The 25,501-nt window shown below is 40.4% G+C and overlaps 1 protein-coding gene across 3 annotated transcripts in view; it reads left to right on the plus strand.

Moving 5' to 3' along the window:
* The window catches only part of LRRC1 (leucine rich repeat containing 1), a 96,760-nt gene that overhangs the window by 13,874 nt on the left and 57,385 nt on the right, over positions 1-25,501 (plus strand). For 2 of the 3 annotated variants that reach the window (XM_042480028.1, XM_042480013.1), the window contains exon 2: positions 18,828-18,945. In XM_042480028.1, the coding sequence (XP_042335962.1) occupies positions 18,828-18,945 (118 nt within the window). Of the gene's footprint in view, positions 1-16,580; positions 16,752-18,827; positions 18,946-25,501 lie in introns of those variants that run through there. The other variant, XM_042480020.1, reaches the window with a different exon arrangement.

The following is a 25,501-nucleotide window of genomic DNA, read 5'->3' on the forward strand; positions in this document are numbered from 1 at the left end:
GAGAGAGAGAGAGAGAGAAAGGGGGGGGCTGTTTGATTCCACAGAGGGCTGATCTTCCCCGAACTCCTCCTTTTCCAGGCCATGTCCTCCATTTCTCCCTCCTGTCCTGGAAGAATGCCAAAAGCCTTCTCCCACCAGCTGTGCCCTTTATTAGAGGAGAAAAAGTAGCCAGGGAGCTTAAAGAGGGGAGTGTGTGTGTATATCCCTTTAAGGGGCGAGAGCATTCTCCCTCTTTGGCACAGCAAGGCACCCTGGGAAACAAAGTCATCTGAGGCCTGCTTTCCACACGGCTGGATTTAAGTGAAGGGAGTCAATTCGTATGCAAAATGGAAACGTAAATCCCGTAGTTTTGCGAATTTACTTATTTCTTGATTGACTTCACATTCTCTCTGCAATCTCTTCTGCTTGCATGCTGCGTCATGTGAAAAGCAACTGTGAATTTGTCCCTAAACCCTGGATGACTCTGCATTGGCCCCACTTTAAACTTCCAATTATGCCTCATGTGATAACATCCTAGAACATGTTGTTCTAGATACTAATGTCATGTATACTTTAATACATTGTTTTTATGCAGGAAAAGACTGATTATACATCTGTGCTACTGTATATCTATCAGTGTTATGGATAGCTTTGAATACCTGTTCTACAAGAAAGTTTGATCTGTTTAGGAAATACATAGCAGAAGTGGTTCCCATCTTTCCCAACCAGGTGCTCTGAAAATGTCTACAACTTTCATGATCCCCCAGTGGGCAAGGTCAGTTTGGAGCGCATCAAAGGTTTTGTATGAACCAAATCACATTTAAACCAGATACTTAATTTATGTGTGAGGTATGAGGCTTTGAACCAGGTAGGCACAGGTCTGCATGAGGCCCTACAAGGCCTTTGGAGCATGGTCCCTGGATATTCTGAAACTTGAAAAGTGGGTTTGCCTCAAAGAGTAGCACTTTTGCATTTAAATAGGGCACAGAAGCTTGTAAACATCCCAATGTACTTGAAAATGGGGAAGAAAATGAAACTGCAAGTGGGTTTCTCCTTCCTCCCTTTCAGTGTAGCCACGGAGCATTAGAAAGTGCCCATCTTTAAATAACATCAAGTCATGTCCTGAAAGAAGGTGCCATTGTGTGCTTGTGTGAACTACCGTATATTTTGGTGAGTGTTTGGACATAATGAAAGCCTAGTTTTTATGCTTGTGGTTTTCTTTAAAAGAGAAATAAAACAATTTTGCCTAACAAGCGTTATTGCTGGAGTGGATGGCTTGTTGTTTGAGCCTTGGCTTTTGAAATATCTAGATTCTCTGGAACATCAGGTTTAAGACCTGGTGAGGCTGCAAGTTGCTGCGGTATGTAACTGATACTGTACTGTGAGTAAGACTTTATGCAAGTGAAACTAAATAATTGTAGTCAGTATGCTTGTGTGCTACCTTTATCTTTAAGAAGTTCAGCACCTTTTCTACATGTTTTTCTAGTGGTCTTTCAACTGAACAGCTTATTTGACCAGACCGGTTTAGCTTTCAGAATAGAGCTGTGTTCTGTGTCTTCAGACCATTCTTAGCCTTCCTTCCTAACTTTGGGTTCCCAGAGGTTGTTTGAACACCCAGAAGCCCCAGAAAGCATGGCTAATAGTGAGGGCTTGGAACCACTGCTGAAGGCCATTGCTGGGTTTGGATGCCACTTTATAATTTCTATGAGATACTGACTTTATCAGCTGTCCCTGAGATACAAAAGAAAATACCGTGCAATGGAAAGAGTGCCGGCCTTGTTGTCATCCCAATGTTGTTTTCACAGGTGATTAGTCACCTTTTGGCTCCTGTTCTTCTTGCAGGATGTTGTTGAGTTCTGCTGCGTTCCCACAGTAAGCATGGGATAATTTGCAGTGGATCCTGGGTTGGTCATATGACAATTTCTCTACTGAAAGTATGCTTGGAAAAATGGAAGAACAAGCATTTTCCGTGTGGTGAGATATAAAGGGAGATGAAATATGCTTGTAGAGCGCATTCTTTCCAGGCATCCCAAACAAGTCAGTGGCAGCTATGTATTTCAAGTTACATTTGAGATGTTATGGTTATGACTTGACTGTAACAATTGATGGGGATGTGGTGGTTTTTCTACTTGAATTTTCTGTAAAAATATGAATTGGTAGATCTCTAATCTCCTTGTGTTTTTATTTTAATGTTCATGTTATAAGGCATTTTTCTAACTTTCAGCATTCCAAAACACATATCCTCAAATAAAAGGTAATAGGTACAGTCTAACGACACCTCATCTGATCTTGGAAGCTAAACAGGGTCAGTACTTGTTAATACTTCGATGGGAGATTGCCAACAAATACAGTCCGCCCTTCTCTTACGCGGGGGATCCATTCCAGACCCCCCCCCCCCCGCATAAGAGAAAATATGCGGTTGCTCAAGCCCCATTCAAACAAATGGAGATCGTGTCTATGGCGGCGCAGTGGTGGCAAGCCATGGGAGCGTGCCCCATTCATGTGAATAGGACGCTGCACCCTGTGTGCTCCCACGCAGCTTTGAGCGTATGCTTGAGGACACACAGACAAACACACACAACTTGAACAATTACTTCTTTAAAAACAGATTTATGCTAGAGATGCTAACCAGCTAATTAAAGGATGCATTTATACTGGTTTACAGGATTTTTTTCTGTGAGTTTTTAAATTTTTATACTGAGTATTAACATGGAAGTAAGTAATTATTGTGTAGACCACTGGTTAACTGTTGTTCCAATCACTTGTCATTAAGTAATAGATCCTAGCATTATTCAAGGCAATATGAATCCATTTAATATAACTTTGATTGTAACCTAGATAGACAGAAATGCAGGTCTTCAGAAATATGACGAAACTCTGAATTCAGTTGTCAGGTCCTGTCATTCTTCTCTATTATTAAAATACAATGTCTTGACAGCCTTCTCTCTGTAAATCTGACATGGCAAACTGGATCTCAGACTTCTAAAATCAACATGGCCCAGGTCTGCACCCAGTTACACCCAATTGTTTTCAGTAATATATTATGACAAAGATTATTTATTGCTATAGAAAATGCATTTCTTCTGGTAGGACATTTCTGCTTAAGCTATCTGATGTTGTGGACTGCACTACTCCCGTAGTAAAAATAAGGTGATACTTATTGCTTTATAACATTTTTTACATATTGTGTAATTAAAAAAATATATTTTACACGTTGTGTACATTTTTAAACATACTTTTTAAACATATTGTGTACATACTGTGCTATGGAGTGATGCATATGACCTGTTCTGTAAGCAAAGTTGATCTGTTTAGGAAACACGTGTTATAGAAGACAGTATGAAACCAGAAGGTATGACTTGAACACACGGATGGGGAATCTTTGGTATTCAAGATATTGTGATTTGGGCTCTCAGAAATCTCAAATGGCAAATGGGACATGTAGGCCAAAACTCTGAAGGGGCAAAGGTTCCCTACCACTGGCTTAATGGGTGGAACAGTGCAGAAAGAATTTATAGGCTATGTAAACAGGATTACTATTGAAAGGCTTGTGAATCTAAAGAGTAATAATTAGCTGTGAGTGGTACAACTAAATATGTGCATAGCTATGACCCAGTAGAGCCAGTTTGCATGGGAGTTAATGGGAAATCCACTGTCATTATTTTTTCTGTGGTCCTTGTGCTGAGGTCTTCCTCTCCCACTTAGGTTTGCCTTTTAGTACAGAGGTAGTTAGCACCATAGTATGGGATATAATTTCAAATGATATCCTCTGCTACTGCAGTAACAAAAGAAACCTTTGTAAGAGTCACATCTGCAGCTTGGGACACTGTTCTTTATAGGCTGTCCACATTCATATATGTGTGGCAAAACCATGGAGCTTAATGTGTGTAAGTAAGAGTACCAAGCCCATCCCTCTTAACCTGTTTTTGCAATCTATGCATGTTTGGTTTCACCCAGAAGAGTAAGTTGTGTGTGAAAACCTTTGGAAGAAAGATGCACTAACCAGGGTTGGCAGTGCAAACCAGGTTGGATTGAATCATGCTTTAAACCAAATGACTTCAAAAATATATTCCTGGTTTTTAAAACTGATTAGTGCAGTAGGGTACTGCACTTAGGGCAGATAAATAAAATGCCCAGATATAGGATGGGGGACACCTGGCTGAATGAGACTACATATGAAAGGGATCTGGGAGTCCAAGTAGACCACAAGTTGAACATGAGTGAACAGTGCGATGCGGCAGCTAAAAAGGCCAATGCAGTTTTAGGCTGCATCAATAAAAGTATAGTGTCTAGATCCAAAGAAGTAATAGTGCCACTATTCTGCTTTGGTCAGGCCCCACTTGGAATAATGTGTTCAGTTCTGGGCACCACAATTTAAAAAGGATGTTGAGAAACTGTAGCGTGTCCAAAGGAGGGCGACTAAAATGGTGAAAGGTTTGGAAACCTTGCCCTATGAGGAATGACTCAGGGAGCTGGGGATGTTTAGCCTGGAGAAAAGAAGGTTAAGAGGTGATATGATAGCCCTGTTTAAATATTTGAAGGGATGTCATATTGAGGAGGGAGCAAGCTTGTTTTCTGCTGCTCCAGAGACTAGGACCCGGAACAATGGATGCAAGCTCCAGGAAAAGAGATTCCACCTGAACATTAGGAGGAACTTCCTGACAGTAAGGGCTGTTCGACAGTGGAACAAACTCCTCCGGAGTGTAGTGGAGTCTCCTTCCCTGGAGGTCTTTAAGCAGAGGCTGGATGGCTATCTGTTGGGGATGCTTTGATTTGGATTTCCTGCATGGCATAATGGGGTTGGACTGGATGGCCCATGCGGTCTCTTCCAACTCTATGATTCTATGATTCTCTGATATATTTTTAAAAATCTGGATAGTATTAGTATTTTCTAACCCTCTTACTGGAACAGCAATTACTGTTTCAATTTAAACATTTTAACTTTAACAGTTTATTGGCATTTGTTCATGGTTAGGTTAGTCCAGTATCTACCTTCAGTTGCTTCATTTTAATCAATTCATTTTATAGTGCAAGAAATGTAATTCAGAAAGAAGTCCTTCAGTTGACATAGCTGCAACTGTTTAATGTAGATCTATAATCTAGTTATTGCCTATTTTTGAGAATGCTTGCTATTTCTGGGAAGACACATCTGTTTAAATGTATGTATACAGAGTTAGAAATGCACATTTTGGTGGCAGATAGCTAAAGGTACAATTTTGAAACATGTCTTCTTAAAAATATATATCCAGTGGTTAGTGACCTGGATTCAGAATAAAAATGTCAGAATGATTATTTTTCAAAAGGCCAAACGCAATTTAAAATGGAACAATATAGTAGCGATGAAGTACATGTAACCTGCAATTTGTTTTATTTTGCCTTTGATCTTGGTGCACGTTCGTAGTATTCATCTCATTTCCAGGTGATGAAAGGACAGGTTGTTCCATGCTGTCCTTCTTTGTCTTAACAGTTCTCCTGTTGGTTTTTAGTGGCTTCACAGTTTGCATCAACGAAAAGCAGAACGCTGGCCCCTAATTTATGATAAATTAGCTGCCATAGCTATGTCTCTTCCTCCTTCGTTGTTGAGCTTGAGTATCCATCTTGTCCCTGGTTATTGTGAACTGTATCCCTGTTCCAAGTTCAACTGGCCACAGATTCAGTAGCATCCTGTAATGATGTATGATTATAGGTTTCCTCTGCAGCAGCTGGAGGTGAAAGCTTTCCCCCTTGTCCGCTGTGATCTCATGAGTCTCGCAGCAGATGCTCTTTAATCTTTACTGCTATTGCTGCTCATTCTATATAAATGGACAGGCGAAGGGGGAGAGTAAATCCCTGCCCACAGGGAAATAAAACAAAGCAACCATCTCAGTGCAGTGCATTACTGAAGTGAGCCCATGCAGTGTTAGGCTCTATCAGTAGAGCCTGTCTATCAGTAACTTCGAAGCAGAGGTTGGAAAGGTTATTTTGGGGGCTACAGTTCCAGAATTCTCCAGTATTATGGTGGCTGGGAATGTTGTTTTTTGTAGTCCAAAAAAGTCATGCTTCCAACTTCTGCTTTATGGCAATGATCTTCTTTGTGTCAGAAAGTCCTTATTTCACTGTATGGTTTCACTAGTGTGTACCAATGTGTATTGACAGATGAGGACGGATGAGACTTTTCTGGACAGAGTTGCCAAAGCTGTATTAGCCAACTTATACTAGATTGTCAGGCAAGTGCCCATATTCGCTGATGCTTCACTCTGTTCCCAGTTGACCTTTTGTCTATCCTTTCAATGTTTCTGTTATGCTAACATACAGTACATGAGCCACACCTACATTTTGTAGATGAGTGCTCTTGATACTTAATGGCTTATGTCATTTTAATGCTCTTAATTTGCTCTTCTTTATGACCTACCAACAATCCCTACTTCTGTTGTCTAAACTGAGTTACTGATTCACCACCAATTGATGTATGGCAGACTTGAACTAGGGTAGTACCACTCTTTTATGCCTGTTATTAATAACAGCTGAACATACAACAGATGTGGCACAGGCACCCTTTCTTGTCACGGGGGTACATTATTTAGTGGGGGGAAAATCTTCATCTGCTTGATTTCTGTGTCAAGCTGCAGTTAACTAGCATTTCACTTGTACTGTATTCAGAGTGGTGGCTAATGTAGAAATTCAGCATTGTAATATAACAGTAGGTATGCACCCTTAATGGTTGGCAAGATTACACTCTGTTTTTTTTGGGGGGGGGGGCTTGTGTGGGAAGGGACTGGTTTAAATGAATTGGTGGACTAAATTTAGAATGATTATTCAGATGTGAGTTCATTAAAGACCAGTCTATATGCAGTGTAATTGAAAAGAAACTATTCCATATGGCATTGATGATGGAATGTGTAAGTTCCTAATGGGAGGAACTTACCATGTTGTTGGTGTGATTTAACTGTATTGTTTCAGAGCAGCCTTCTTTAAAAGCAGTAGTGATGAATTACAAGTAACCTGCAGTTTGTTATTATGAAGTATGTATGGAAGTGGCAAAGGTATAACATAGTGGGAACAATGAAAAAATAGAAGGTGGTAGGAGTGAGGAATGGTTTCTAGTTACTTTTAAATATTACTTTTAAAGCACATTTTTATGGGTGAAATATTTCATGCTTTATGTCAAGTGCATCAGTTTAAGATTCATCACCACCACCAAAAGGCAATAGTTACCATATATACTTGACTATAAGTTGACCTCATGTAAAAGTCAAGGGCAGGTTTTGGGGGCACAATTATGGATTTTGATACGACTCATGGATAAATAGAGAGTAACACTTAGGGGCATATAACAAAGGATTTAAAGGATGAAGGAAAGGAAAACAATGCCAAAGAACTTACAAAATACCAGCAGGCATACTGTTTGTGCTCACACTAAAGGCTGGATGGATGAGAGAGTTGAGGGGAGGTCAGTGCTTCCAAAGCAGATCATTTCCTTGCCTTTTTCCTGGGGATGGTTCCTTTTATAATGAGAGTTAAAGTACAGTACTTTGACCTGTGGACAAGTGACTCAGTTTTTTTGAAAGGCTATGGGAAATGAACATTTCCAGTACATATTTTTTTTCCGGGGGGAGGGAGGGGGGAGAGATCCCCAACACATCACTCATAAAATTGATTTAACAATGAATGGTTGTTAACACAGTCTTAAGCAAATGTGGTAGTTTCAAAGTTGTAATTAATGTTTTTCAAATCATTATGCTTAGACATCTGTTTACCATGCTGTTTTAAATGCTTTTATTTGTTGTGCACTGCCCTTAGGGGCAGGTAGGTAATACAGAAATACTTCAAATAAATAGTAAATATGGATATATTTTATTGATTTGTAAAAGGAGTGAATATAAAATCACAAATAGACCTAATAATACGAATCAATATCTAGTTATAAAGTCACCTGTACATTCACCAGAACTAAAACTGTTATTATAATTTTTTTAACTTTTAAAAATATACAGAACAGTGTCACATTTGTTTTATTTAGTTTAGAAGGTCAGAGATGTGGCTTTACATGTTCTGTTAAGCATTTTTGGTTAGTCTGAAATAGTTTGAAGTAGTTGCAATCATGTCTAATCAGAAAAGAACTGCTGTAGTGTGTGGTAACATAGCTAACAACACCTTGTGTTATTAATCATACCTAATACCTTGTGACAGTAACAAATTATTGGGGGGGGGGGGGTTGTAATGATTTACCTAATGGAATACATTCAAAAGGTAACTTTTAAAAGTCTGCTAATGTTTTTGATGTCATTTTTTTTGCATGTCCCTACCACTCTAGAAAGCAAGAAGCAACAACCAGGGATGACAGGATTTGTAGTTGTATAAGACATTTGAAGGAAGGGTGGATTAGGGAGTATTGCTTATGCACATGAACAACTACTCTATACTATTTATTTATTTGTTATTGTCTTTGTCATCATCTTTATGTATATCCCATCTTTCCCCAAAACCCAGGACTTTGTGGCTTACACGTTAAAACGATTGCTATTCAAAGTGGAGCCAAATTAAACCATATTAAAAACATACATTCTAATTTTTATTTCTATTTTTTAAACATAATACAATTCCAAGCAATACTGTGGTCAGAGGAACAGCTGCTATTTGGAGCATTGTGAAAGCTGTGGCCATTTGTGGTGGTAAATGTGTGTAGACCTGGGTAGTTCTTAGTCAGCATTAGCTAACTGTTTCCATCAGCATGATCTGAAAAGGTGATAAGAACATGGATTCCTTCCTAAATAGGCCCAGGGATTGTTCTCACAATCTTCGGTCAATCCAAACCTTTAATAAAAAAGAGGAGGGGGGCTCTGCAAAGATTAACCTGGAATGTTGTCGTGTTGTGGATCAGGATCTCTACTCCATTCTTAATGCTCTTTGAATGAGTGGAAAATGTTGAGACTTTTGTCACCCTGATTAACAGTCCTTTTGTTACTGCGTGTGTATTAAAAGCGAGTGCTGTGACCCTGTGAACTCTTCACGGTGTGCACAGCAGCAGGATTGTGTTGCATACTAGCACATGGATGGAAAAATTCTAGGCGCCTAGAAAATTGCTGCTGGTGTCTTAGGAATTTGGAGCATTTTCTGTCCTGTACAGGCTAGCTCCTAAGAAGCAGAAACTTCCTTTCCTCAGCCTTGTGCTTGGATGTATCATGAAGGTTTTTGTTCCACTTGTGTTAAGCAAGCAGAACAAAGGGCAGTTCCTGTTCCTCTATGACTAGTCTTTCAGGTTGATTGATGTCCAAAACAAACTTGTGGGTTGGAGGTGTCAGAGCTGCTTTTGTGTGTGTGCTGTACTCAATTGTTGAGTTAGTGTTCGTGCTCTCATTAAAACTGAGGTGACTTAAAAAGTAGATGACATATCCAGTTTTGTGTCATAAAGAAAACTCGTTGATTTTATTGCCTAGGTGTGACAGAAAGGTATTTTTCCTTATTATTGGTGTGGCTTGGCTCTTGCTGCACCATAACTCTTAATCTACTACCCTAGCTTCTTTAAAAGGAGAGGAAATAGTCCTGTTTTTGGTTTTGTTTTGTTTAGTTTTTACTTGCCACTACACCGGCTCTCCCCAATTGTAGATCAGCACGGTGCAAGTTCAGTTGAACCAGTGGTCTACTCTGGTTGGGATTAACAAGTAGAAACAGGCCATTGTTGTTATTTTAAATGATTAATTTTGAATGATGGATTTTAATATCTGTGTATGTTGTTTGAAATAGATGTGTACTTTAACTGATGTCTTTTAAATGATTGTGTTTTCTCTTCATTGTTGTTGTTCCCTACCTTGGTCCATGGGAAGAGGCGGGTAGGAAATGATAATGATAATAATAATAATAATAATAATAATAATAATAATAATAATAATATAATGGTTTTTGAGGCTGAGGTTTGTGTGATAAAGTGTTTGGGTTGAATTAGCAATAGAAATTCAATGAGTCTGCTGTATCTGGGGCTACCAATTGGGTTTAGGCCATGGGTGGGCAACTGTGGCAGTCTGGGGGCCACTTTTATCCCCTGGGACCTTCTGGGGACTGCATGGATTACCAAAATATAAAATAACCTCCTTCCCTTAAGTGGCTGGAAGTCCACTTCTGATTCTCAAAAATTAGTACTCTTTATGTTAAACAGTTGGAGGCCTTTTAACTAGTTCAAAAACTAAATAGTTTCACACAGAGGCTTCCAAGAGCAGCAGTTCATACCCACTTTTCCCCAGAAGATGCAAGTCTGAGCACTCTGGAGATGTTAAGGGTCACAAACCATCCTTTAGATGGGTGCAGATGGTCCCTTGGCTAAATTTGTCCACTCCTGGTTTAGGCCAATATATCTACAGATATTTACTGTGCCTTCTAACATGTAATTAGTTGATACATAGTAGAAATATCTGTTCTCTTTATTTGGTATTCACTGTGTCCTTAGAGAAAGTTTAAATACCTTAATGGCACCAGATACTATCTGATCTTGAAAGCTAAGATGAATGAAGTTCATGGGGGCACCACAGGTTGACAGGCGACTTGAGGACAGATACACACACAAGGAAAGATTCTAGTAGTACAGCAACACTTATGTGATGCATCCGTTGCCTACAGACCTTTGGGTATAAGGACATTTAAAAAGTCCTAAGTGACAATTACTAAATAAATAAATAAATACATAGCTCCACCCACACACAGGTGTATGTTCTCATGCAATGAAGGGTCATACACTGAGTGCCAAAGCTCAGCAAAAATCTGGGTTGGCACTAGGAAACATTTTAAGGGTATATTGTTTGAGGCTGCCATGTCTATTGTCTTGTGGATGATGGAGATCAGGAGGGGATTCTGGAGGCAAGTGGACATGATCCTAGATCTAGGAGTCCTGTGAAGCAGTGTACACACACACACACACAGTATGTATTGGGAGTGATGGTGAGAATGAAACACCATTGGTAAATAGTTTTTAAAACTTGATAGGGCTGGAGTTAGGGCCACTGGGTGGAAAAACCATGCACGCCTGTTTTGTAGATAGTTGCTGGAAGCCTGGGTGCTGGATCATCTGAGGTCTCTTTGGGGTGATGCATGTGCAGCAAGAACCTAGAAAGCATTAGGATGACAGACCATCCCATGATCACTTGGGCAGGAAAATAATGGTGCTGTGAAGAGCTGTCCCTCTGTAGATATTTGTGCTAAAATGTGGTGATCCACAAGAGATATCTCTCAAATCCTGCCCCATTGCCTGGAAGGCTGGCTTTTGCTACTGCTGCTGTTTCTTTTCATAAGATGGGAAACCACTGTCAATGTCTTACCTGCCAAAGAAGGCAGGAAGTTATTAATGTGTTGGGGGAGACTTCTTCTCCATTGGAACTGGAACCTGCCTTAGCCCTAGATAATCAGCCTTATCCTCATGCTCTCTATTATATTATGTCATAACACAGTAAGGAGCCAGCGTAGGATAGTGGTTTGAACATTGGACTACAACTCTGGAGATTAGGGCTCAATTCTCACTCAGCTATGAAACCAACTGGGTGACCTTGGATGCTGTCAGCCTCAGGGGAAGGCAATGGCAAACCTTTGAACAAATCTTGCCAAGAAAATCCCTTACGGTTGTCATAAGTCAGAAACAACTTGAAGGCATACAGCCCATGCAAGGTAGATTTTATGCACTGGAGTCTACACTCCATGTATATTTCCCTCTCATGTTGAAAAATGTCATGTGTGAAACAGCCTGCAGTGTTTATTGTTTAACTTTAGCTGCATTGACAACTGCGCTTTGTGTGCCAAATGCTGTTTTAGCTTTGCTAGAAAATTCAGAAACTATAGAATAATAGCTGAAAATGCAGATTAGGTGAGGAATTTTTTCAACACCTTTTTAGGCTCAAAAGCTAGCAGATTATAATTTTACAGTTTTTCAAGTTTAGAGCAGTACTTTCCCATTTTTTTAAACCCATGCCCATGTCTCAGGTTTCAAACTGGGCTATCTCTGCAAATCCAATTTTAATTTTTGTTCAAAGGAATAACTTCTTTTCTGGGCTTCATGGGTCGGTAACTTCCTCTTGGGCATTCTCTCCATGGTTTTTCTTTCCTTGGGAGATAAGGTAGGCAAAAGTCACAGCTAAATCATGGTAAGAAATCGTAGTGGTTAAACGTTTATACTACACCAAAGTTCTTCTTCATGTCATAATCCTAAAAAATCTTCCATGCTAACTTTATTGTGAAGGGCATTGTCTACCTGACCTGTGGGCTTTTTTGGCATTCTGACACTGAGTCATGGTATCTCAGTGTCAGGATGCTTAAAATGGTTCAAGTAGACTAGTTAGTTCACAGTATAGTTAATGGAAAAGAGTTTTTGTGGTTTATTACGAAAAGAAAACAGGACACTTGAAATTGTACAATGAAAACAGTTAATGTTTTAATTGTAATTCACTTTAATTATCATGATCAAAATAGTTTATGTTCCTGTAGGGCAGGGATGGGAATAGGACCGAAGTGATATTGTGGTGCCACTCCCAGCAGCCCAGGGAAGGGCTGGTAGTTTCAGTCTAACAAGATTGGGAGGCCACAGGATTCCCACTGCTTTTGCAGGTGTGGTGAAATAATAAAAACACAATTGTTTGATATCATATTGACCTCTGTGCAAACATAAGGATAGTCCAACATAATGACACCCCAAAGTATGGACTGCCTTGAACATTGAGCTTAGCGTGCATGTAAGATTCACCCTCAAATTCTTGTTTGAACCAGATCCTAGTTTGTCATTCTATTGAGCCAAGATTAGTTTGCACTGACTTGCTCTGCAATCATGATAGGAAATCAGGGTTTAGACAGGCAAGGGTTTGCAACATGTTATGAAAACAGGAAGCATATGGTTGCTTATTCACATAACAAGCCACAGTTTGTTGCTGGATCTCTTATATGAGAGTAGATATAAAAATGGTGTGATCTGCAGCATGGCTTCCTGGACCTACCTGGTATAATGTCAAAGGCTTGCTCTTTTTACTCATCTTTAAGTGGTGTTTTGTTTCTACTTTGTAGGAGTGCTTAATAAGTGGTTTGTGTGTTTGCAGCCTTCTCTTGTGGTCTGACAACTGATGCAACTGTAAAAAAACTTGTTCTTGTTGCTGATGAAAATGTTAAACAGATATTCACTTGTAACTATACTCAAGTTCCTTAGCTTTACATGTACATTCTCTTTCTCCCTTGAAATACCTACTCTTCAGAAATAAAACTTGTGATGTTACTTAATACAGCATTGCTAAATTAATAAGGGGTTGGAGATCGTGTAAGCACCTTTTAAGGGTTCTTTTGAGTATCTTAAAATGTCAGCTTATAGATAAAGAGAAGAAATAAGTCTTATGACAGGAGAACAACATTGGCAGGTGTACAGTATAATAATGCTGTTAGAATTGAGGAGATATATAGTTTCATATAGTGAGTACCCAGTTTGTTGGATGCAGTTTGCTTATGAATTGTAAACCATTTAGAGAGTGCTAGTTCACTGATAAGTGGTATAGAAGTGTTCTTGCTATTGCTATTAGTTTGGTTTGTCATTATGAACTCTGTGACTTTTGTGTCTGCACAGAGGTCCCAATGGAAGGTTCTTGTGGCTTACTGGATCTTTTCTATATGACTGCAGTACTCACCATATATGTAACAGTTCATAAGATCTGGTTTTATTTCCCCCTAAAAATTAGTTTCAGTTTTCCATTTGGCCATTTTCCATTCCGAAAATAGCCAAACCCCATAAGGCTCATGATAAGAATTTTTTTCTGTAATCTCAGAGGCAGTGAACCCCTTTATATGATATCCCATAGATCACACATATAGTGGCAGACTGAAATCACATCTGCATTATCTCAGAGACCATGAGATGCCTGATATGTACAGTGTAAAGATTAGGATGCACACACATCCTATTATTCATCTGGATTTGAACTGCACAATTGACACCTCACAGATAAAGTCCAAATACCAACTATAAGAACTGAGCCTGCATACATTTTATCCTTTGCAGATACCCTTTATATGCTCCTTACTGAAATGTAACACTTATGTATAGGTATCCTGTGGACTCAAGGCACCCAGGACAGATAAACTGGGCTGGCTTAGGGAAAAGCACTTAACAAAACATGTCATTTATAACTCTCTGTGTAGAAGAAGAGTAAATATATCATGATAATAGAATCATAGAGTTGGAAGAGACCACAAGGGCCCTCCAGTCCAACCCCATTCAGCCATGCAGGAATTCTCAATCAAAGCATCTCCAACAGATGGCCATCCAGCCTCTGTTTAAAGACCTCCAGGGAAGGAGACTCCATTACATTCCAAGTGAGTGTGTTCCACTGTCGAACTTACTGTCAGGAAGTTCCTCCTAATGTTGAGGTGGAATCTCTTTTCCATCTATGACATTCTCCCCCCCCCCCCCCGGGAAGTTCATGGACTTATAAATTGTGAAAATCTTGGGTACAGAAGATATATATATGTTGGGGTTATTATATAATTTTAAAGAATTTCAATCAAAATAACCCCAGCAAATCTACACCAGTTTAAGACAGTATATTTTCAACACTGTCATTGGTGGCTGATCTTCTTAGCTCGTTCTTTGTTCCGGTTGTTTACAAAACCTGCTTTTGGCTTCTGCAAATATTAATTATTTTGCCAAACACTACAGGCACCTTGGGGTCAGCACACAGTATTAATCACTAGAGAATGATAAGCAAACATTTCATTGCATGCCAGATCTGAATCTTAAAATGGGCAGTGTCTGGCACCAGCAGGTCCTAGTTCTTGTTTTCTTTTTTTCTTCCATTACTTTTGATAGGAAAATTATCTCTTTCCCTTCCTGTTCCTGGAATTCTTCTGGCGGGTGTCACGTGTACATATTCACTAAGAATGAGTTTCACATTCATTTCAATGGAGGGAATAAATTTGTGATTGCAAATCTAAATGTATAAGGAACCATCCAGTTTTTTTTAAAAAAGTAACTAAAATAATTATTTTAACAAAAAGCACCTGGGAATGCAGAACATACTTTCTTATCACAGCCTCAGTCCCCATAACACACTACCTGTCAGCATTTGAAACACTTGATATTCCTCCTCTTTCATTTAACTATAAAAGTAACTGAAAGTTGCAGTTACATTGCAAAACAGGTGAAGTTATCCTTTATTATTTCAATAATAATCTGTTAGTCATAATCTGCTATAGTTATGCCTTAATTGTTGGGGAAAGAAATTCTTTACGAGTAATTGGTTTTCTGTAACTACTTCCAACCTCTGAACAATACTGAATACTAGGAAGCTATCCAGTATGCCCTTGTTACAAAATTCAGACCCAAGTAATTTGAACATGCTAAGGTTTATGTGAGCAAGGTATGCTACTGCTGCACAATGTTTAATATTCAGTTAGGGGGAAAGTGTGCAATTTATTTAAATATGTAGATTATGAAGACGAAGCACTGCTTTATAGTGTTAAGAACAACTAAGTTTACAGAAATACTGATTCTGACCAAAAGAGTCATCCTGGAGCACATCAGCATAATGAAGGCTGCTGTTGTGCTTCAGAGAATGAAGTTCTCTCTTTTCTTCTGAGATGTATTGATAGAACACATAAAGGCAGTGGGAAGAGGGTGATGAGACTGTGCCCACTGGCCCCATCTCCACTTGTGTACCATATATATAAACAGGGCTCTGTGTACATAAGCTTTCTATCTGTGTTTGGGGCTCTAGATCACTTGGGATCCCCTTCACATGGGATATTCTATGTGTAGCATTGCCATGGCACAGAGAACCTTTCCACAGGCAGTTTTAGAGGCAGGGTCTGTTAATATCATCCAAAACATTTGGATTACAGTATTTGGTTCTGGCAGGCTGCTGGGGAAGGAATTGACAGTATAAGGTTTGTAGGAGATATTTGAAATCGGAGATAATGCTTTATTGCCCTACATGAGAATTGTTGGCCACTGTGGTTGCATGCTGAAGTGGGTGAACGTCTTGATTTAATATGGCAGGAATTGTGGTGTGTTCTTAGTCTTATGTATACATTTTGGAAATGAAAATTATTATATTTTCTTTAAAACTCTTATTTTAGATGCTCTGGAATGCCAAAAATGTTATTAATAAAGATAGTGGGTTGGATCTAGGTATAGTTGAAATCATTGAGATTTATCTCTTAGCTACATTAGGCTTCATTGTTTTTGATTAGTCTTTTCTAAGTTTGGTTCCAAAGTGTGTTTTTGAGAAATCCAGCAATATTTAGTGTAGGAGTGATAAAAAATATCAAGGGGGAGGGGAAGCAAAAAAAAGGATTATCAGCTCTTTGCACTGAGTCAACATGGTTTAGAAGATGAGAATAAATATCTCAGGTTTTTCTGGCAGAGAACACTCAAAAGGATCTGGTAGATCTTCATGGTAAGTTACTAGAAAAACTTTGAGTGTGGAGTCATAAGAATGTCCTCAGCCTAGACCACATGCCTGTCAAGTCTATCATTCTTATCCCACAATGGCAGACGAGTTGCCTGGGGGAAGCCTACTAGCAGAACATGAGACAACAACCCCCATGTTTCCTAACAACAGATATATTGTTTCTGGATTAAATTAGTTATTTATGTCAATTTCAGTCTGCTTTCAGGCCTGGCTATGGAACAGAAACAGCCTTAGTTGTCTTGGTGGATGACCTATGTGGGAAACTGGGCAGGGAGAATGTGTCCCTGTTAGTTCTGCTGGACCTCTCAGTGGCTTTCAATGCTATCGACCATGGTATCCTTCTGGGCCACCTCTCTGGGATGGAGCTTGGAGGTACTGTTTTATAGTGACTCTGTTTTTTTCCTTGGGGGGCACAAATCCTAAGGGGATTTCTGCTCGACCCCCTGGCCATTGGCCTATGGGGTCCCTCAGGGTTCTGCTTTGTCTGCTCTCCTATTCAACATATACATGAAATTGCTGGGAGATTTTTTTTGTTTTGTTTTTTGGGGGGAGTTTTAAGGTGTGATGCCATTAATATGTGGATGATATCTAACTCTGCTACTCATCTTCACCTCAGTCTTGGTTCTAAGGGGACGTGGTGGTTCAGTGGTTAAGCTGGCTCTGATGATTGCAAGATCAGCAAGTTGGCAGTTTGAGGTCCAAGCGACACATGACGGAGTGAGCTCCTGCCAATAGTCTCAGCTTCTGCCAACCTAGCAGTTCAAAAGCATGTAAAAGTGCAAGTAGATAAATAGGTACTACTTTGTTGGGAAGGTAACAGTGTTCTATGTAGTCTTGCTAGCCACATGATCACAGAGTCGTCTTTGACAATGCTGGCTTTTTGGTTTAGTAATGGAGATGAGCACTGCCCCCTACAGTCAGACATAAATTGACTGCCTTGTCAAAGTGGAAACCTTTACCTTTACCTTCATCGTAAATCAGTGTCTGTTATCAGTATGGATAAGGGCAAAAAACTGAAATTTAATCCAGACAAGACAGAGGTGCCCCTGGTTAGTTGGAAGGCAGATCAAGGAATAGGAATTCAGCCTGTGTTAGATCAGGTTGCACTCCCCAAAAGACACAGGCTTACAGTTTGGGTGTACTCCTGCACTCAGCTTTGTACCTGGAGGCCCAGGTTTCTGCAATAATCAGGAATACTTTTACACATCTAAAGCTTGTACACCAACTGTGCCCGTTCCTTGAGATGCTGGATCTGGCCAGTTACATTCTGTTTGGACTACTGTAACATGCTCTATTTGAGGCTGCCTTTGAAGAGTATTTGGAGCTGCAGCCAGCCTTTTAACAGGAGTGGGTTACAGAGACCACATAACACCCCTGTTGAAACAGCTCCAATGGCTGGTTTCCGGACACAATTCAAAGTGCTGGTTATGACCTATAAAGCCCTATATAGCTCAGGTAAAGGCTATTTGGCAGACCATATAGCTCCAGGTATGAATAGGTCCAGGTTCTGAGATCTTCAGGAGAGGCCCATCTATCACTCCTACCACCATCACAAGCACAGTTGGTGAGACATGAGAGAGGGCTTTATTGGTGGCTGCCTCTAAACCTGGAAGTCCCTTCCCAGGGAGGCCAGTCCTTGTTGTCATTCCATTGGGAGGCTAAGACATTTTTATTCAGACAGACTTTTAAAGCAGGAGGTCTTTAAAGAATGGACTGGGGGTGCTGCACTACTTTAAGTGTACTGCTTTTAAGTGCTTTTATCTTTTTTAATTGCATTTTGCTCTTTTGATGAGTGATGCATTTTAATATTGTAACAGTTTAATTCAATTCTAATGCTTCACTTTTGTATGTTTTTAACTGTATTCTTTTAAATTGTAAGCCACTTTAAATCCCATTTTTTGGGAAAAAGAGGGATATAAAATTGTTGTTGTTGTTGTTGTTGAGGATTGCTGCCTACAAATCTGGAATATGAGTAGGGGAGATATTGCTAAATTTACCTAGTGGCCCTGTCCAAGCTAAATGTTCAGCACTGTTATGCCTCACACATGTTTAATATACATATATTTGTGAGCATTCCTAGGGCATGCAAGTGTAGAAATGATGATGATGTTCATCCATTTGCCTGTGGGAATCATGGCCTAATCAGCTTGACCTGATGAGTGTAAGCCTGTGAAAGATCATGGGAGCAATGGTACAAAAATAGCATCTATTGCTTTATCCCTGTATTGATTATATTGTTGATTTGCCTTCTACTGGTCAAATGGAAACATGGGCTGACTGTGACAGCCTCACTTAACAGAGTAATGCTTAATGTTTACTAGCTTATGACACTTCAGTTTTACTATGGCTTTAGGCTCTTTTTTTTTCTACTATAGCTTTAGTGGGTTTTTTAAAGGACCTATCTGTAATTGGTTTTATGTACTAACAGACACTTGTTTTCTCTTTCAGCCTTTCTTTCAGCTTGTAAAGTTACGAAAACTTGGGCTTAGTGATAATGAAATTCAGCGACTTCCTCCAGAGATAGCAAACTTCATGCAGCTGGTAGAGCTTGATTTGTCCCGAAATGGTAAGCTTGTATGTGCAGAACTTTCTTAATTGGACTTTTACATTGTAGTTCAAGATGTGGAAAGCATAACTGTTTCAATACAGATCTCTTCTGCCAATCATAATTCTGTGCACTTTCTCACTCCTAGGGTGTCACCCCCAGCCTTGAAATGTAGAGGATTACATGTCTGTATTCCCAACTTAAAAATGCAGATATAGACCAGTGGTTCCCATTTGTTTGGGACTTCAGTTCCCAGAGGCATCAGCCAACTTGGCCAACTGTCAAGAATTATGGGAGCCGAAGACCAAACCATCTGTAGGACTAAAGGCTGGGAACAACTGGTCTAGACTATCACAATAGGCTTCCCTCTATAGTACATGTTAGTTTCACATGTGGCTATTGCTGGCGGTATCATCTCCTTCCAGAGTATTTGAATAGGCTCTTATGGCTAGTCTAGTCATTATGTGGATTGCATTGGAGGCACATTGAAACTGACACTTCTGTATTAGCTGACTGCCACTGTGGTATGTGGGGTCTGCCTCATATACATGTCATATGGAATAGGAGCTACTGAGTTTGAGATCCTATCATGGAGAAGTTTCATGAGATGTCTTCCTAGGGTGGCACAATTGCGGGCAGATCTGTGTAACAGAAATCTGGTCTTTTAGTTGCTGTTGTGAAGCATATAGTTGAAGAGGAGTCCATAATTGTTTTGGTCTTTTGTAATACCAGGATGCTGTGTAGTATCAGTGGATGGCAAAGTGTGCTGGTGAAGCATTCTCTGACTGAAGAAGCTAGATATCCATGGAGGTGAATACAGTATTAACTAATGTTATGTGCCCATCTGTTGTATTTTAAACTGTTATTCCTCACCTTGATCCATAGGAAGAAGGTGGGTAAGAAATTGATGATGCTGATGCTGATGCAGCATAGCAAAGTACTGTCCATATCAAATTTGTTGTGCAGAAACCTTTCAGTGTATTTTCAATATCTCTGTGGAGGAAGACCTTGAGAAAAGGAGTTTGCATAGGACCTCAATGTTGTATTGAAGCCTATTACTTAGTCAGAAGAGTGTTCAAGGCTTAAAGATAGATTGAAAGGAGTAACTTATATGCCCCCTCAATATGGCAAACCTGGGAGGAAATGTATATATACTGCTGGGGCGTGGAGACGAAGAAAAAGGCTAGGAAATAGTACTTTAGAGGTTTCAGATTTTCTCTTATTTCACATGTTTTATTTGCCATGAAATCACCAGGTGGCCTTACACCAGGGGTGGCGAACTGTGGGTCTTCAGGTGATATTGGACTAGAACTTTCTCCTCGCATACAGGCAGTGGTGAAAAATGCTGTAGTTTGCAGTCTAACAGTATCTGGAGGGTCACACTTGCTCACTCCTGCCTTACAAAATATGAAGGGTAATAATTCTGACTTGCTTTACAGGGTAGTTGAAAATACTAGTTTTAATATATGTTGTTGTCCTTATTAGCTTATACAGGCTTTAAGTTGTCATGCTGTAGGAGATACAGTCAGCCTTCCACATTTGTGGTTTTGACTTTCGCGGATTTGATTATTTGAGGATTCGATTAATACAATGCGCCCGCATCATATGCAGGAGCATTATACGCTGTTATCAGCATATGCTGAAAGCAGTGCTGCTTCTTCCAGCGCCGTGTCATGGGCTCTGCACACCGCCGTGAGCACGAGCCTCATTACTTGTAATGGGGCTCGAGCATACACTTTTTTTGTTTTACGTGGGGGGGGGGTCTGGAATGGATCCCCCACATAAAACAAGGGCACACTGTATGTTCTCTCTAGGAATCTCTAGGTCCTCTAGCACAGCTCTGCCAGAAGTTGACCATAGAGTTGCAATGGAGGACCTAGAGATTCCTAGGGAAAACACTTCTCTAGGCATTTGTAGGTCCTCCAGCACTATTCTGTGATCAACTTCCAGTGCACTGGAGGATTTAGAGTTTCCTAGAGAGGTATTCCCTTAGGTTAAAAAAATAGTGCTTTTTTACTTTGCAGTTTCCCTACTTTCACAGGGGTCTTGAGTCCCTAATCCTAGCAAATGTGGGGGGCCCATTGTATATGTTCCTATCCATGATGGAATTAGCCTAAAGGTTAATTTGAAGATGTGACTAGCACTACTGTCTTTTACTTACTCAAAAGTAACTGCAGGGAACCCTGTTTTGGATCAGAACCCTAATGTGGGGTGTGTAGGGTTGGAGGACATTCACTTTTTGACCTCTGCTTTATGCCTGATCCAGATTGGGCCTCTTATGACTTCAGTTTACATTGTCAAAAGGAAAAGGTGATTGTTGAAATTAGTGGCAGATATAGAGCCTTCAGACTGGTTCTAGATCATTTGGTTCATAAGTGGGCATCCTTCCTAGAGAGACAGTTTGGATTGATTTCCCTAAGATTAATTTTGAGTAAAGAAAACAAAACACAACTATACTATTAGCTGCTCCTCTAAATGTATATCCTAAGCCTGCACATTCAGTGTGTCATACTGAGATCAGATTTCAGTTTCAAACACAGCCAGGCTGGCTGGGGACGTTTGCCACACCTCCTCTTGGAATAAGTCTGGTTTCTTTCTTGATCTTGGCAGCTAGCTGCTGCTACTTACAGCAGCAATGGCCATAGCAGGAATTGTACATGCAAGTGCAAAAAGGCTCTTGGTAATCCCTAATTAAGTGGAAATAGAAGCTGCTCTTTAGAGTCTTGGCTGCGCCTCAGCATCTCTGATGCAACCTTGTCCTTCACCATGCTAAATCCCTCCATGATTAAAGATGCATACTTTTGCTTCATGTCATAGTTTTCCTTTATGCTTTGAGCTCAAAAGTGCTTGTCTAGCCTAAAGGTCTCCTGAGCACCCACATTTGGTAAATCTAGTAGTCTCGGTCAGAATTTACAACTGACCCATCCCTTCTCTTCACGCTTATTTATGTATGGGAGATAACCTAGCCAGAATCACTCTGTTTGGGCTTCTGAAAATCTTGAAAGGGTATTTACTTGCTATTATGAAATATTGTGTATCTCCTGCTTATGGTGAAATTGTCAAACTGCCAACCTGTTGCTCTGTGTGAGTATTCTGGTTATTTTGCTGCAGAGGAGAAAATAATGTGTTTATATGAGGCTTTGTGAAGTTAGTGTTCCAGGTCCCTGCCATTTGCTGTACTGCTTATTTGTCTCCATTGTTTCAAGCAAGGAGTGGGGGACACACATATTCCTCCAGATACTCCTAGACTGTTTTTTTTAAATAATGTATTTATATTCCGCCTTTTCCTGGAGGAATCAAGGTGGATTACAACAGAAACAATAATAAAACAATTAACAGTATTGCAACATGAAATAAAAATACAAAATATAAGTAATAACTGTGGCTCTCATGATCCTCACTGCTGGCTATCCTGGCTTGGACTGTTGAGGGTTGCAGCCCAACAAAATCTGGAGGCCACATGTGTTCCCTCCCTGCTATATGTCTTTCCCATCTAAATAATTAATTAGTTACTGTAATTCATATCTCACCTTTCTCCTTGTATAGGACTTAAGGCAACTTTCCGTCTTAAGTAGACCTTTGATGTAGAAACACAAAATATTGTAATAGCCAAGCTCATTCATTTGTCTTTCTTTTTCAGTGAGACTGGTCTCACATATTGAGGATTGTAGTATTACATTTCTGAAGACAGCTGTGTTAATCTGTTGCATTAGAAACAACAACAAAGAGTTCCGAGGCATCATGAGGACTAACAAATTTCTTTTGGCATAAGCTTTTGTGGATGCCAGCCCATTTCAACTGATGCAAGTAATAGGTTTCTTATCAGGTCAGCTCTATTAGTGAAATGTGGCAGTCTAAAGGTTGCTCCATAACTTTATTATTTAGTGTAAGTATAAAGGAAAGGAAAGTAGCTAACATGTATTAATAATAGCTCTCTTGGCCTTCTAGTTATTCATTTCATAAACTGAAAATGATTCTGTCTTTATAGGCTTCTCAAGTAGCATTATGATATATTAGAACTATTAGGGTGTGGTAACAAAGATTTCATATTTCATAATAGCTACCACCTTAAAAAATGATATGCAAATATTTACACCTTGCAAACAACTCAAGCAGAAACTGGGAGTTCATAAGTCCTAAGATGAACACTGGTTAGGACAGCATTTCTGGAAGTGCTATTGCTCTCTACACTACTAATTCTGCTTGGTATGGCTTAAATAATTTGAATACCCATTTGAGTAGTGTTAGCCTCTCATTCTTCCATATCCCAAAAATGTAATATAGCTGTGTTTTTGCCTATTTTGAAATTTTCTAAATGGGTTTTGCTTGTTTCCTGGATCTGGCTGAAATATTTGGGTTGGGAAGGATTGTACTTTCAAGTCAGAATGCCTTGTGACTTCCAAAGATTTAGTTGAATCATCAGTTCAGTATTACTTTAACAAACATCTACTGAGTTAGGTAGAGCTGTTTGCTCTTTAAGCACCCTGGTTTGTGTTTAGCATGATATGTGTCTGGTTTTCTTTGTGTGTATATTTTTGTGTGTATGCCCGCATACATGTGTCTCTATATACAGTCGGCCCCGGATTTTGTTATACAAGGGGGATCTTGGAACCAAACCCCAGCGTACAACAAGGATCCACTGTATTTGTGTACATGCCTGAATTCTTCATGCAGGTGGCAGTTGGACTTGCCCCTTTAATCCATGTTCATTCAGCTAAAGCAGGGATGGGTAAAGTGTGTGTGGCCCACCAGGCCCAAAAATGCAGCCTCCCAAGTCTCTAGAGGCTTCTTGTTGTTGTTGTTGTTGTTGTTGTTATTGTTATTATTATTATTAACCTTTATTTATAAAGCGCTGTAAATTTACGCAGCGCTGTACATACAGTCTTTTTAATTGGACGGTTCCCTGCCCTCAGGCTTACAATCTAACAAGACACGACACAAAAGGAGAAGGGAGTGGTGATCAACAAAAGAACATCAAATAGCAAGTGACAATTATGCAATGCCTGGGAACGCTTCCCTGAACAGGATGGTCTTCAACTCCGTTTTGAAGCTGGTTAAAGAAGTGATGGCTCTTGCTCGCGGGGGAAGAAGGTTCCAGGCGTGAGGGGCAGCGAGTGAAAAGGGGCGAATCCGAGATGAGGCAGAGGAAATCCTGGGCTGAGACAGCAGACCTTGACTACCAGAACGGAGGGCCCGAGTGGGAAGGTGAGGAGAAAGAAGGTCTGATAAGTAAGTAGGGGCCAGTCCATGGAGGGCTTTAAATGTCGACAGCAGGAGCTTATACTGAATGCGGAAAGGGAGGAGGAGCCAGTGAAGGGATGCCAACACAGAAGAGATGTGGTCAGAGCGGTGGGAGGATGTGATAATGCGTGCAGCTGAATGCTGGACAGAAATTAAAGGATGGAGGTGAGAAAGAGGAAGCCCAGCCAGGAGGACATTACAGTAATCAAGTCGTGAGACCACCAGGGCATGGACCAGGATCTTGGCAGTGGAGGCGGAGAGATATGGTCGGATTTTGGCAATATTGTATAGAAAGAATCTACAAGTCTTGGCTGTGGTCTGGATCTGATGGATACATGACAGAGAAGAGTCAAAGATAAAACCAAGACTGCTGGACTGGTTGAATAGAAATGTTGTCCACAGAGACAGAAAAGGAGTGTTGAAGGGTGGGCTTAGGAGGAAAGACAAGAAGCTCCGTCTTGGACATGTTGAGCTTCAAACGCTGATGGCGCATCCACTGCGAGACAGCTGTGAGACAAGATGAAACTTGCTGTTCAAGCCTTGGAGAATGGTCAGGGGTGGAAAGATACAACTGGGTGTTATCGGCATACAGATGGTAGGAAAAACCAAAAGAGCTGATGTGTGCTGGCCAAATGGCCATAATAAAGTTATTATTATTATTAAAAGAGCTGATGAGTTTACCTAAGGACAGTGTGTAGAGAGAAAAAAAGAAGGGGACCCAGAACAGAGCCCTGGGAAACTCCAACAGATAAGGGAACAGGAGATGAAGTCTGACCACCTGCAACCACTGCAAAAGATCTGTCTGGCAAATAAGATCTAAACCAGTCGAGAAAGGAGTCTGAGAACCCAAAGTCAGAAAGTATATCAACTACAGTCCGTCCTCGCCTTATGCGGGGGATCCGTTCCGGATCCCTCCGCGTAAGGCGAATTCTGCCTATGCTCAAGCCCCACTGGAAACAATGGGGCTCGTGTGCGGTGGCGTGGGTGCGCAGAGGGCGCAACAAGCGCGCACGCTCATTCAATTGAATGGGACGCGCCGCCCCTTCCGACCCGCGCGCGTGCTGTGGCTTGAGCGCATACGCTCAAGTCCGCGTATGGTGCGCCCGCGTATGGCGCGGGCGCACTGTAGAAGACAGTGATCAACGGTGTCAAAGGCTGCAGACAAATCAAGAAGGATGAGAACAGAGTAAAGGCCATTAGCCTTGACCCGTAAAAGGTCATTGGAGATCTTAGTGAGAGCTGTCTCTGTAGAATGCCTTGGGCGGAAACCAGACTGAAAGGGATCGAGGATGGAGTTGGCTTCAAGAAACTCAAGACAGCGAGAATAAACAACCCT

The sequence above is a fragment of the Sceloporus undulatus genome, chromosome 1 (genome assembly GCF_019175285.1).
Source record: "Sceloporus undulatus isolate JIND9_A2432 ecotype Alabama chromosome 1, SceUnd_v1.1, whole genome shotgun sequence".
In the NCBI taxonomy this organism is placed as follows: domain Eukaryota; kingdom Metazoa; phylum Chordata; class Lepidosauria; order Squamata; family Phrynosomatidae; genus Sceloporus; species Sceloporus undulatus.